Here is a 14,884-nt window from a genome sequence, read left to right as displayed (position 1 = left end):
AGTTTGGGCATTTAAAAAAATAATCATGTTTTGTATTGTGGTATTAATAATTGTAGATTTTAAGATTCTTTAAATAATGGGCTTTTCAGAAGAAATATGAAATACTGAAATTGCACAGTGTCTGGAAGTTCTTCGAATTTAGTGTTTCTCAGAATATGTCTTCAGAGGAAATGAAGGTGGAATAACAATTTTTAAAGTTGATCATTTAAGTATTGGAGACATACTTTATTTTTCTTCTCAATTCTGTATTTTTTTTTGCCACTTGGCTAATAGTGGGACTTATAAAAATGAGTAGATAGGTCCTTTGAAATGCAGTTTTCTCTGAAAGTATTTAATCAGAAATAATTTTTTTTCCCAAAAAATTACTTTGTTCCCTGAAAACTGACTTTAGAGGAAAGGATTTGACATTGTAAGAAGGATAAAGGTATATAGCTTTTGAAACCATTTGGAAGTACCTTCGTACTTTCTAAGAAGTTGATCATTGGTTTATGTTCATTAAGTGAAAGTATTTTATTTTGAAAATTAGTTATTGAGAATTTTTAAACATGTTGTACTACTTGTTGTTAATCCTAGATATAGGAAAGTTTGTGCTTTATGAACTCAAGGAATAAAATATAATAATGAAAAGTAAATATTGTGGTTAAGCTGCTTTTGCATGTTGTTGGAAAACAGCAAATCTTTGTTTTGTCTTTCTGTGTGTCAGTATTTCCTGTTTGAGATGTTAACCTGATTATAAATATTATAATTGGTACAGAAATAGCATACTTAGTTCTTTGCAGTGTTTCATGTAAAATGTGATATTGTATTGCTTTTTCCCATTAATGCAAATATACTGTTCAGAAATTTCAGGATTGCATATAAAATTTTTGAATGTGATCTGTTCATTTTAAATATAAACATAAGAATAACAGTTTATGCCATGTTTCAAATTTCCTGGGTGAAAATCTCAACCCTGCAATTATTTTCATACACAAAAGGGAAAAGATGCAACATTTTATGGTTTATTTGGATATTCTTTTTGTGTGTGCATTATGTAAGTTGAGAGCAAAATACATTTTAAGATTGTTTTTGTTGTAGTTAATGTTCTTTTAGGTACAAAATTATATTAGTAGTAATTAAAGTTAGTATCTGCAATATGTACAATGTAGTCAGTTTAAATTAATACAAAATATGTGCCTTTTATAAAGTAGATAGTAAAACGCTAAATGAGAATTATGTATAGAAATAAAACATCAAACTTAAAATTAGTGAAAAAAAGCAGGGATATGAAAGAAATACTGTATATTTAATTTCTTAATTCAGAATTACTTAGTGTCAAATTGAGTAAAAGAAAATGTTGATGTTTGGGAAGTGGAAAAAGACATTGGAACATATTTAGTGTGCAGCTGTTGTACAGCAAATTGAAACTGACGTATTTCATCCTGTGCTTATTAAAACTTTGTCTCTGTGAACATTTAGATCTTTTCTTTTTGTTGCAGATATTTGGTTTCCAGGCAGGACTGACATCTTTGGATTGTAGGGGATCTTACTGCTTACCTGTACCAATTATCCCCTCTTTCAGCACTGCTGTTTATGGTAAACTTCTGAAACTGCCCACGTACTGGTAAGTATGATGTTAAAATGTGGTTTGTGGTAATTTTTATTTATTATCTTTGGAGGGGAAAAAACCAATTGTATCTGTCTTATGTCAGTGTGTTAGTTTTATACAAGTCCTTAGGAAAATATATGAATTTATGCTGTCTTTTACTGAGACACAGTAAACCTCTTTTTAATATCTCAAGTGTATTAGGTCATAATATCTTTTGGGGTAGTGATAAGTGTTGCTGGGGTTATAACTGTTAATCCATGTTAGAGTTATAGTAAAGTGTTGCTGCTTCATAATGTATAGGAACTGTAAGGGCAAATACTTACTTTTCTCTTTGAAAGGATATTGACAAAGATTAAAGAAAAATATTTATATTAATATTAAGGCCAAAGTATTTATCATCTAAGTAACAATTTTATGTGTATTAATAGCCACTGAGGAAAGTACAGCCATTACCTTTAAAATATTTGACATATATATGTGTAATCACTGAATTTGGAAGAAATTGATATTAGCACATTATTATCATTCAGTATTGGGTTACTTTATTTGGAGTTCATATTTTCCTAAATTCAAAGAGACTTACAGAAAGGAAACCAGTAGTTACTAGTCACAATTTTTTTTAGTTGAAAGTAATACTTTTAATATAGTAAAGAAATAATTATTTATATGAAATAAAATTTAAATATGTTAAATTATATTCTAGTGAAATATTTATTTTAATTTTAGATTATTTTAGTTACTTGGAATATATCTTTGCTTTCTTTTCCTAATTATAAGCTTATTTTTACAAGATGATTTTCTATTAGTTACTTTGAAAAGCAGCATAACTTTCAGCAATTGTTAATTTTTGTATCTGAAGTACTTCATTTGCTGATAATGTTTCTTCAATAATGTATAACTTTCAGAATGAAATTTGTCAAGTAAATGCTCACATTTTCAAAGAAATTTTCTATTGATCCAGATATTTTAAAAATACAGAAATCGCAGTTATTTGAGTCTTGGAACCAGTTATTTTATATAATGAACTATTAAATGATTCTTTTTATTTTTTCTTGATAAGTTTAATTTTGTCCTTAGTTATTTATATTCCTCATGTATCATTTTTATGTTGCTTAGAGATTCACTTTTAAACTTTTTTGTGTGTACACTTAGCATGTCGCATTTGAGTAAAGTTTTATATTCTGTTCTGTTAAGAAATATTGTATGATATGTCCCAGTTGATATGTTGATATCGACTTTAATAGGTTTTTGTGAATACTTTATTTTGTTATATGCTGATTTATTATTCATAACAGTGAAATTTTATTAGAAACACAGTGCAGTTTACTATAGAAAATGTTTAACAACTTTTTAAAATAAAAAGCCAAAGTTTCCAAAATGAATTATAGCCTTTTTATAAAAAATGTTGAATATTTAAATAGGCAAAGCTATTTTAAAGGGTATATAAGGTTTACCATAAATATTGTCAGATACGATTTAAACTATGTTGACATCTAAAATTTTTTCAATTTAATACTAAAAGCATGAGATCACAGAATGCATATATTTATTTGGATATAACTTGCTGTTTTATAGTTAAGACAATTTCTCATCATTTCAGTAATATTTTTACTATGCTTTACAGGAGTATATTGTTGAGAAGTAATTTCTTTAAATTATTTCCCTTAATAAATTGAAAGTAATTTATAAGTAATCTATTGTGAGCAACTCTAAATTGAAAGTAATAAGTACAAACCTTAATAAATTGATGTAGCTTAGTTAAATGAAGTAAATAAAATACAAGATAAAATATATTTAATAGTTCTTGGATTAAATCAAAATCATATGAGAACTGAGAATGAGTGAGGAGTTTTTTAGTAAGGCGCTCTGGTTATCATTTAATGATGTCAACTGTGTTCCCATTTATGGTTTCTCCCTTCCTCAAATTATACAAGCTGTTTTCATTTGGATATTTTAAATTCATATTCCATTTACTAAAAGCACATATATAATGCTGTTTATATAATCAGCAATGAGAAGGACATATTTATTACAGGCCATAGCTTTTGAAACAAAGACATTTTATGGCACATTGAAAAAAATTTTAGCTGGTATTTTTGCATTGTAAATCAGCAAAATAGTTTATACTTTTTGTTTAAAAATATTTTTAAATTCAGCGTTTGTGTGTGGTTTCAAATTAATTACCATTTACTTTAATTAGGTTTGCTAATAAATACAGTATGTGGTTTAACTAACATTGAAAATAAGTTATTTTTTCTTTCATTTAAATGTTCCTATTTTAGCCTCAGTGAGCTAGCTTTTAGTAAACTGAAGTTTCTTAGACATTTTTTCCAAAATATTTGGTTATATTTTATTTTTCATTCTGTTTCACATAATTTCCAAACATATAAAAGTAAACTTTTTAACATAAATTTTTTCCTTATTGTTTTACATCAAGTTAGCATTTATTTTTTTTAGTCCTTTAGAACAGGATTGAAATATGTAAGATATTGTGGGAAAGATGCAGTGATCAATGATATTTAATGCCAGAAATCTTAAGCAATTAATTAAAATTTTAATTTACCTTTTTTTTTTTTTAAAGAGGATATTTTAACAAGGGTGGTGAAGGGTTGGTTTAAGGGCAATAAAGTATCATAACCTTGTTTCCTCTACCAGAATTAAGCCTTGGTGTCTTATAGATAGTTATATTTAAAATTACAGTGGATAATGCCTTTAAGCTTTTAGATGCATTCTTAGCTTTACCACTTTTTTTTTACACCACAGAAATAAGTATTTCAACTCTATTTAAAAAATATTAATTGAAATGTTAATATGGAAAAGTACAATAATTATGGTATTTCACAACTGAACTCATCCTTGGTAACCAGAAAGATTAAGAAGCAGAATATTAACATTCCCAAAGCCTCTCTTGTACACCCTTTTTCAAGATTAACTATTACTCATATTTCTAATAGCATTGATTAGTTTTGTCTGTTCTTGGATTTGAAATTAATGAACTCATTGAACATTTATTCCTTTGGACTGTTTTCTGTCACTCAAAATAATGTTTGTGAGATTCATCCATACTATGTAATAATATACTTTTTAGATTTAAATATTTATTTATTTATTTTAGGAATAATTTAGGAATTATTTATTTAGGAAGGGAGAGGGAGAGGGAGCGAGAGTGTGACAGGAACATCTCTCTGTTCCTGTATTTGCCCTGGCTGGGTATCAAACTGGCAACCTCTGTACTTCCAGATGACACTCTAACCAACTGAGCTCTTTGGGCAAGGATAGTTTTTAGATTGTTTGCTTTTGTCAATATATACAGTATTCTATTACATGAACATTGACCATTTATACATTCTTCATGTGCAATTTTAATAAAAAAATAAGTACCTGAAATTCATTGGCTTTTTTTAATTTTTTTTTCATTTTTATTTTATTTATTTATTTATTTTATAGGCATTGTGCTATGTGTTAGGATTGGGGAAAGAATAAAGTAGAATGCAATGAAGATAAGAGATATTCCCTGACCATAAAAACTTACAGTCCAGTGGGGGAGGGCACTAGACACATATGAAGACAGTGGCCTTTTAACTGGAAAATTGAGTCTTAAGCAAACTGTCCTGTTAGGTTAAAGAAAATTTCGCTGGAATGTTAGGGATGGTTTAGAGAAGTTGAGCTTTAATGGCTGAATCAGATTGCTATTTAGGTATCAAGAGGTTGGTTGGGGCCTGACCAGGCGGTGGCGCAGTGGATAGAGCGTCGGACTGGGATGCGGAAGTACCCAGGTTCGAGACTCCGAGGTCGCGCGCGGGCTCATCTGGCTTGAGCAAAGAGCTCGCCAGCTTGGACCCAAGGTCGCTGGCTCCAGCAAGGGGTTGCTCGGTCTGCTGAAGGCCCACGGTCAAGGCACATGTGAGAAAGCAATCAATGAACAACTAGGAAGTCGCAATGCGCAACGAGAAACTGATGATTGATGCTTCTCATCTCTCTCTGTTCCTGTCTGTCCCTGTCTATCTCTGCCTCTGTAAAAAAAAAAAAAAAAAAAAAAAAAATTAAGAGGTTGGTTGGGGTGTGGAGGCTTATGGGGGTTAATATTGTTGGAACAGTCGGGGTTATTTAGTCCATTGGATCTGTGAATACCTGTAGTGGGAGAGGAATTTGGAAAGTTACTTTGGACCTACACTAGGACATAAGTAAGGATGTTCAAGCTTTTTTAATATGAGCACTTAAAAATCACTTTTAATATGAGCACTTGATTAATTAGATTACACTAGTTAATCAAGAATTTATTAGCCCCATTTCTTTCTGGTTGGGCTTGTGAAAGTGCAACAATAATAAAGTCTCAAATCCACTTTCTGTTACAATTCATGGTTCAGAAATGTGACTATTAATATAGAAATAATATGCAATGTACTTTGGAAGTGCAGAGAAAAATTACTTTGGCTTAGGAAAGTCATAGAGAACATAAAAAAAAGTAACATTTTAGCAGATTGTTAAAGAATGGTTAGAATTTGAAAGATAATTCTGTACATTTTTTTTTTTTTTCATTTTTCCGAAGCTGGAAACTAGGAGGCAGTCAGACAGACTCCCGCATGCGCCCGACCGGGATCCACCCGGCATGCCCACCAGGGGGCGATGCTCTGCCTCTCTGGGGCGTCACTCTGTTGCATCCAGAGCCATCCTAGCGCCTGAGGCAGAGGCCACAGAGCCATCCTCAGAGCCCGGGCCATCTTTGCTCCAATGGAGCCTTGGCTGCGGGAGGGGAAGAGAGAGACAGAGAGGAAGGAGAGGGGGAGGGGTGGAGAAGCAGATGGGCGCTTCTCCTGTGTGCCCTGGCCGGGAATCGAACCCGGGACTCCTGCACGCCAGGCCGACGCTCTACCACTGAGCCAACCGGCCAGGGCCATTCTGTACATTTTTAATACATTGTTTGATACTTAAACTTTTTATAACAACCCTGAGATGAAATGAAATTTCCTCTTATGTAATTAAAACTCAGAAAGCTTACATAACTTGTGAATGAACAAGAATTCTTTAAAAAAAATTTTTTTTATTAATTTTAATGGGGTGACAATAAATCAGGGTACATATGTTCAGAGAAAACATCTCCAGGTTATTTTGACATTTAATTATGTTGCATACCCATCACCCAAAGTCAGATTGTCTTCTGTCACCTTCTATCTGGTTTTCTTTGTGCCCCTCCCCTCCCCCCACTCTTTTTCTCTCCCCCCCCCCATAACCACCACACTCTTGTTCATGTCTCTTAGTCTCGTTTTTATGTCCCACCTATGTATGGAATCATACAGTTCTTAGTTTTTTCTGATTTACTTATTTCACTCAGTATAATGTTATCAAGTTCCGTCCATGTTGTTGTAAATGATTCGATGTCATCATTTCTTATGGCTGACTAGTATTCCATAGTATATATGTACCACATCTTCTTTATCCAGTCATCTATTGAAGGGCTTTCTGGTTGTTTCCATGTCTTGGCCACTGTGAATAATGCTGCAATGAACATGGGGCTGCATGTGTCTTTACGTACCAATGTTTTTGAGTTTTGGGAGTATATAACCAGTAGAGGGATTGCTGGGTCATATGGTAGTTCTATTTTTAATTTTTTGAGATACCACCATACTTTCTTCCATAATGGTTGTACTACTTTACATTCCCACCAACAGTGGATAAGGGTTCCTTTTTCTCTACAACCTCTCCAACGCTTGTTATTACCTGTCTTGTTGATAATAGCTAATCTAACCGGTGTGAGGTGGTATCTCATTGGAGTTTTGCTTTGCATTTCTCTAATAGCTATTGAAAATGAGCATCTTTTCATATATCTGTTGGCCATTTGTATTTCTTCCTGGGAAAAGTTGAACAAGGATTCTTATGGAGGGTTATCTGATTCCAAAATCCTTGATCCCTTTCTTACCTTTAGGAGTGAAGACATACATTATCTTTTGTTAACCAAAAGTGGTTTTCCATGTATTGAGAGGCTAGTTAGTTACGACAGCCCTAGTATCCATTAGTATATAGACATTATTATGATGCTCATCTCAGAATTGTAGATATTAGGATTAAGTAGAATCTTAGGCATTATCTCAGTTTCTGAGTTTGTGGCACAGTTTTAATTTATAGTCATCTATCTCTCCATTGCTTGAATATTTATTGAAAGGGAGATAGCAACTTTGTTGAGACAGCCAGATTTATTTATTGTTGGCAGCAGTAAAGTTCTTTCTTTTACAGAATCAAAATTTATTTTTGTGTTTCTTTTATTTCATAATTATTACTTATACATAAGCCATTTTCATATTCATAGGAATGTTGGAAAACACGTTTTTCTCTACAAGATTGAGGGATTCTTCTAAGCACCACTCCTTACTTAGCACAATGCCAGATATGTAGTTGGATTTTGACTAGTGAAGCTTTTGAACAGTTCATTGTGGTAGGGAGATGTGTCTGTGGAATCTATGTTTGAGTTCAGTGTTAATTAGGATTTGGTGCTAATAGGCTCGTGGTGTTAATGTGGTGTCTCAGGAGTGCTGAGGCAGATTATGATTGTTTTGCCACCCTTACATGGAAACTGAAGCAGCCCTTTTTCTACCCTAACTCAGAATAATACTAGAGTAATTGCTTTCAGTTTTAAGGGAGTATAGGCCCTCAATGTCTAAAAAAAAAAATGAAAAAAAAATATTAGTGAACATAGAGAATAAGTAATCCACCCTATAGGGCTCAAAATGGTGTTTGCTCAACTGCCTGGTTCCTGGTATTACCACAGTTTGAGGCCTCAAGAACATAAAGTTGGGTGTTTTTAATGCTTCTGGAAATAGATCACTTTAATTCCCTTGTTTCCAAAGCTCTGTTTATTTTTATCTGCCTGCTTTTATGATTACCATTCTCTTTAACAGAATGTCTTAAAATTGGTGAGACTTAACTGGGATGTTAATTCTCTTATCTCTACTTGAGTGGCAGCAGCTTGATACTCAGCTTTGGTTCTTCTGGCATCTGGAACATGCTTTCATGGACTATTTGAAATGGAAGAGAAACATTGACATCATCTGTTACAATCTTCTCATTTCAAAGATGAAAAAACTTGAGTCCCAGAGAGGTCATTACTGTTAATATAAGTGCCACAATTTGATCCTCACTTTCTTGGTTAAGGGTTTCTTCAAGTGTATCACAATGATTTAAAAAATATTATAATTTCTACTGTGATGAAGTATACATAATATAAAATTTACCATTTTAAACATTTGTAAGTATGGAATTCAGTCATATTCAAATATATTCCCATTATTGTGCTATCACCACTATTCATCTCTATAAATTTTATATTCTGTATCCATTAAAACAATAACTCCCCGTTACTCCCTTCCTCTAGTTCCTGGTCACTACTTTTTTACTTTCTGTCTCTATGAATTTGACTGCTACAGTACCTCATGTAAGAGGGATCAGTCTATATTTGTCCTTTTATGTTTGATTTATTTCACCTAGCATATAGTTTTCAAGATTTATCTGTGCTCTAGCATATGTCAGAATCTCTCCTTTCCTCCCCCCTTCTCTTTCTGTCCCTCCCTTCCTCCTCATGGATGTTAATTAGAGAGGGAGGGAAAGAGAGAGGCCCTCATTCCTTCCTTTCCCTCCCCTCCCCTCCATTTCATTCCTTTTTATCTTTGAATAATATTCCATTGTATGTATATTCACATTTTGTTTATCCATTCCTTCATCAGTGAATATTTGGGTTGCTTCCACTTTTTAGTATTGTGAATATTGCTGCTGTGAATATGGGTGTATAAATGTCTGTTTGAGTCCCTGCTTTCACTTCTAGAAGTGCAATTGCTGAATCATTGTTATTGTATGTTTGATTTTTTTTTAGTATGTTTGATTTTTTGAGATTATCATTCTGTTTTCCATAGAGGCTGAACCATTTTACATTTCCAGCAACAGTGCACAAGTGTTCTAATTTTTGTTTGTCCTTGCCAATACTATTTTCAGTTTCTTTTTTTTTTTTTTTTTTTTTTTTGTATTTTTCTGAAGCTAGAAACGGGGAGAGACAGTCAGACAGACTCCCGCATGCGCCCGACTGGGATCCACCCAGCACCCCCACCAGGGGGAGATGCTCTGCCCCTCCGGGGCGTCGCTCTGCGACCAGAGCCACTCTAGCGCCTGGGGCAGAGGCCAAGGAGCCATCCCCAGGGCCCGGGCCATCTCTGCTCCAATGGAGCCTTGGTTGTGGGAGGGGAAGAGAGAGACAGAGAGGAAGGAGGGGTGGGGGTGGAGAAGCAAATGGGCGCTTCTCCTATGTGCCCTGGTCGAGAATCGAACCCAGGTCCCTCGCACGCCAGGCCGACGCTCTACCGCTGAGCCAACCGACCAGGGCCTATTTTCAGTTTCTTGATAGCCATCTTAATGAATATGAAATGGGATCTCTTTGTGGTTTTGATTTGTATTTCTCTGATGATTACTAATGTTGAGTATCTTTTTAAGATCCTATTGGCCAATTATATATCTCCTTTTGGGAAATATATATTCAAGTTCTTTCTCCATTTTTAAATTGGATTGTTTTTGTTGAGTTGTAGGTGTTTCTTAAAGGGTTTGTATATTAATCCCTTATTATATATAGTATTTGTAAGTTTTTTCCTCCAGTTCTTTGGGACTACTTCGCCTTTTTAATGTTATGTCTTATTTTTTTAAAACTAAATTTAATGGAGTGACATTGATCAATAACACTATATAGGTTCACCTGACCAGGCGGTGGCACAGTGGATAGAGTGTCGGAATGGAACACTGAGGACCCAGGTTTGAAACCTCAAGGTCACTGGCTTGAGCGCGGGCTCATCTGGCTTGAGCATGGACTCACCAGCTTAAGTGTGGGGTCACTGGCTTGAGTGTGGGATCATAGAATGACCCCATGGTTGCTGTCTTGAGCCCAAAGGTCACTGACTTTGCCCCCCCGCCAATACTTACTTGAAGCCCAAGGTTGCTGGTTTGAACAAGGGGTCACTTTGCTGAAGCCCCAAGGTCAAGGCACATGTGAGAAAGTAATTGATGAACAACTAAGGTGTCGCAACAGAAAATTGATGTTTCTCATCTCTCTACCTTCCTGTCTGTCTGTCCCTATCTGTCTCCCTCTCTTTCTCAGTCAAAAATAAAAAAGAAAAGAAAGAAGACTACATAGGTTTCAGGTGAAAATCGGTGTAGAATTTGAACTGTTGATTGCTTTGCGTGCCCATCACCCAAAGTCAAGTCATTTTCTGTCACTGTGTTATTTGTCCCTCTTTTCTCCCCTACCCCCACTGCCCTTATCCCTGGTAACCACTTAAATTTTATCTATCTCTATGACTCTCAGCTTTGTTATCCCATCTTTGTGTGAAATAATATAATCCTTAACTTTTTCTGATTTACTTCATTTAGTATAATGTTTTCAAAGTTCCTTCCATGTTGTCATAAATGGTAATATTTCATCATTTCATTGCTGAGTAGTATTCCATTGTATATATGTAGCACATTGTCTGTATTCAGTCCTCTATCAGGAGACAGTTGGATTGTTTCCATGTCTTAGCCATCATGAATAATGCTGCAGTGAACATGGGAGTGCATGTGTTATTCCAGACCAATGTTTTCAAGTTTTTTGGGTAGATACCCAGTAGGGAGATTGCTGAGTCATAAGGTTATTCTGTTCTTAATTTTTTGATGTACCAACATACTGGGACATTGCTGGGTCATAAGGTTATTCTATTCTTAATTTTTGATGTACTACCATACTGTCTTCCATAATGGTTATACCAGTACCACAATCAGTGAATGAGGGTTTCTTTTTCTCTACAGCCTCTACAAAACTTATTACCTGTCTTGTTGAGAATAGCCAATCTATCAGGTGTGAGGCAGTATCTTCTTATAGTTTTGATTTGCATTTCTCTAAAATCTAGTGAAGATGAGCATCTTTTTATATATCTGATGACCATTTGTGTGTCTTCTTGGGAGAAGTGTCTGTTCAGGTCCTCTCCCATTTTTTAATTGGATTGCTTACTTATTTGTTATTGAGCTTTCTGAGTTCTTTTTATATTTTGGAAATTAATATCTTGTCAGAGCTGATTGTGAATATCAACACCCATTTGGTTGGCTGCCTATTTGTTTTTTTGTCAGTTTCTATTGCCTTGCAGAAACTTTTTAGTTTTATATAGTTCCATTCATTTATTTTTGCCTTTTCTTCCCTTGCCTTTGGGTCCAGTTCATAAATTGTTCTCTACAGCCAAGGTCCATGAGCTTAGTACTTATGTTTTCTTCTGTGTAATTTATAGTTTCTTATATTCTTATATTTAGGTCTTTTTTTTTTTGGTATTTTTTTGAAATGAGAAGTGGGTTGGCAGAGAGACAGACTCCTGCATGCACCTGACTGGGATTCACCCGTTATGCCCACCAGGGGTGATGCTCTGCCCATATGGGGCATCGCTCCATTGCAACCAGAGCCATTCTAGCACCTGAGGCGGAGGCCATGGAGCCGTCCTCAGTGCCTGGGCCAACTTGCTCCAATGGAGCCCTGGCTGTGGGAGGGGAAGAGAGAGACAGAGAGAAAGTAGAGGGGGAAGGGTGGAGAAGCAGATGGGTGCCTCTCCTGTGTGCCCTGGCCGGGAATCAAACCTGGGACATCCACACAGTGGGCCAGTGCTCTACCCCTGGCCAACTGGCCAGGGCCTATTTAGGTCTTTGATCCATTTTGAATTGATTTTTGTGCATGGGAACAAATCAGTCAAATTTCATTCTTTTCCACTTGGCTTTCCAATTTTCCTAGCACCATTTTTTGAAGAGGCTTTTTTTTTCCATTGTGTGTTTTTGGCTTTGTCAAAGATTATTTATCCATATACATGTGGTTATTTCTGGTTCTTGATTATATTCCATTGGTCTGTATTTCTGTTTTTCTGCCAATACCATGCTGTTTTTGATTATTGTGGCTCTGTAATATAATTTGAAGTCAGGTAGTGTGATGTACCTCTAACTTCATTAGCTTCATTCTTTTTCTTCTATTTGGGGTCTTTTATGGTTCCTTAAAAATCTGGCGATTTTTTTTTTGTTTTATTTCTTTAAAAAATGCCATTAGTATTTTTTTTTTTGTATTTTTGTATTTTTCTGAAGCTGGAAACGGGGAGAGACAGTCAGACAGACTCCCGCATGCGCCCGACCGGGATCCACCTGGCACGCCCACCAGGGGCGACACTCTGCCTACCAGGGGGCGATGCTCTGCCCCTCCGGGGTGTCGCTCTGCCTCGACCAGAGCCACTCTAGCGCCTGGGGCAGAGGCCAAGGAGCCATCCCCAGCGCCCGGGCCATCTTTGCTCCAATGGAGCCTTGGCTGCAGGAGGGGAAGAGAGAGACAGAGAGGAAGGTGGGGGGCGGGGGTGGAGAAGCAAATGGGCGCTTCTCCTATGTGCCCTGGCTGGGAATCGAACCCGGGTCCCCCGCACGCCAGGCCGACGCTCTACTGCTGAGCCAACCGGCCAGGGCGCCATTAGTATTTTAATGGGGATTGCATTAAATTTGTATATTGCTTTGGGTAATGCGGCCTTTTTAACTATGTTTATTCTTCCAATCCATGAACATACATATTTTTCCATTTCATTGTATCTTTTTCAATTTTTTTTATAATACCGTACTTTGTAGTTTTCAGTATATAAGGCTCTTTACATCCTTAATTAAGTTTATTCTTAGGTATTTTGTACTTTTTTGTTGCAATTATAAAGGAATTGTTTTATTCAGTTCATTTTCTGAAGTTTCATTATTGGCATATAGGAATTTAGTAGAATTTTGTATATTAATTTTGTATCCTGCAACTTTTATGTATTGGTTTATTGTTTCTAATAGTTTTACTGTGGAATATTTGGTGTTTTCTAGATACAGGATTATGTCATCTGCAAAAAGTTGATACCTTTACTTCTTCTTTCTTGATCTAGATGCCTTTTATTTCTTGCTCTTGCCTGATTGCTCGGGCTAGGACATCCAATAGTATGTTAAATAAGAGTGCCAAGAGGGGGTAGCTTTGTTTTATTCTTCTTGACTTCGAGAAAAATCCTTCACATTGAGTATGATACTGGTTGTTGGTTTGTCATATACGGCCTTTATTATGTTGAGGTACTTTTCTTATATATCCATTTTATTGAGTATTTTAAAAATAAATAGATGTTTTATCTTATTGAATGCCTTTTCTGCATCTATTGATAGGATCATATGAATTTTGTTTTTTTGATGTGGTATATTATGTTGACCGATTTACTTATGTTGAACCATCCTTGTGCTCCTAGGATAATCCCACTTGATCATGATATATGGTTTTTTAATGTTTTATTCAATTTAGAGAGGGGAGAGAAGGGGGAAGGAGCAGGAAGCATCCACTCTCATATGAGCCTTGTTCAGACAAGCACAGTGTTTCGAACCAGTGACCTCAGTATTCCAGGTCTATGCTTTATCTACTTGCCACCACAGGGAAGGCTGTATTATTTTTTAATATATTATATTCGGTTTGCTAGTATTTTGTTTAGGATTTTTGCATTTGTACTATTTAGAGATATTGGTTTGTATTTTTCTTTTTTTGTTGTTGTCCTTGCCAGGTTTAAATCAGGGTTATGTTGGCCTCATAAATTGTGTTAGGGTGTATTGCTTCTTCTTTTTTAAGGCCAATATTTCTTTATTGATTTTATGTCTGGATGATCTATTTAAAGCTGTCAATGGTGTGTTGAGATCTCCATCTCCGAATGTGTTTTTGTATGTTTCTATTATTAGATCTGTTAGTAGATGCTGGATATATTTTGGTTTTCCTGAATTGGTTAATGTATATTAAGAAATATTATATCTTCATGATATATTGTCCCCTTTATCATTGTGAAGTGTCTATCTTTGTCTCTTGTTACCATTGTTGTGTCAAATTGCTATTGTCAAATATAAGTATGGCTATGTCTGTTTTTGCTTGGGTATTATTCGCGTATAGAACCGTTTTCTGATCTTTTACTTTGAGTCTACTTTTGTCCTTGCAGCTTAGATGTGTCTCCTGAAGGCATCATATGGTTGGGTTTTGCTTTTTGATTCAGTCTGCTACTCTCTGCCTTTTTTTTGGTGAGTTCAGTTCATTTACACTTAAAGTAATTATTGACCCATGAGGATTTCCTATTGCCATTTTATGTTTTGTTTCTGGTAGCTGTGTCTCCTTTGGTTCTTTCTTTTCCTTTGTGTTTTTGTCAGTTGGTGGTATTCCTCTACTTCTTTTCTTTTTTTTGACAGAAACAGAGAGAGAGTCAGAGAGAGGGACAGACAGATAGAAAG

General features: G+C 35.2%; 1 protein-coding gene across 5 annotated transcripts in view; it reads left to right on the top strand.

The window, feature by feature from the left end:
- VPS13B (vacuolar protein sorting 13 homolog B) overlaps positions 1-14,884 on the top strand; it is an 890,836-nt gene that overhangs the window by 120,630 nt on the left and 755,322 nt on the right. For all 5 annotated transcript variants that reach the window (XM_066265974.1, XM_066265971.1, XM_066265975.1 and 2 more), the window contains exon 16: positions 1,479-1,603. In XM_066265974.1, the coding sequence (XP_066122071.1) occupies positions 1,479-1,603 (125 nt within the window). The remainder of the gene's footprint in view (positions 1-1,478; positions 1,604-14,884) is intronic.

This window comes from Saccopteryx bilineata, chromosome 3, assembly GCF_036850765.1.
Source record: "Saccopteryx bilineata isolate mSacBil1 chromosome 3, mSacBil1_pri_phased_curated, whole genome shotgun sequence".
Classification (NCBI taxonomy): Eukaryota; Metazoa; Chordata; class Mammalia; order Chiroptera; family Emballonuridae; genus Saccopteryx; species Saccopteryx bilineata.
The sequence above is the reverse complement of the archived record's forward strand: the minus strand, read 5'-3'. Positions and strand labels throughout refer to the sequence as shown.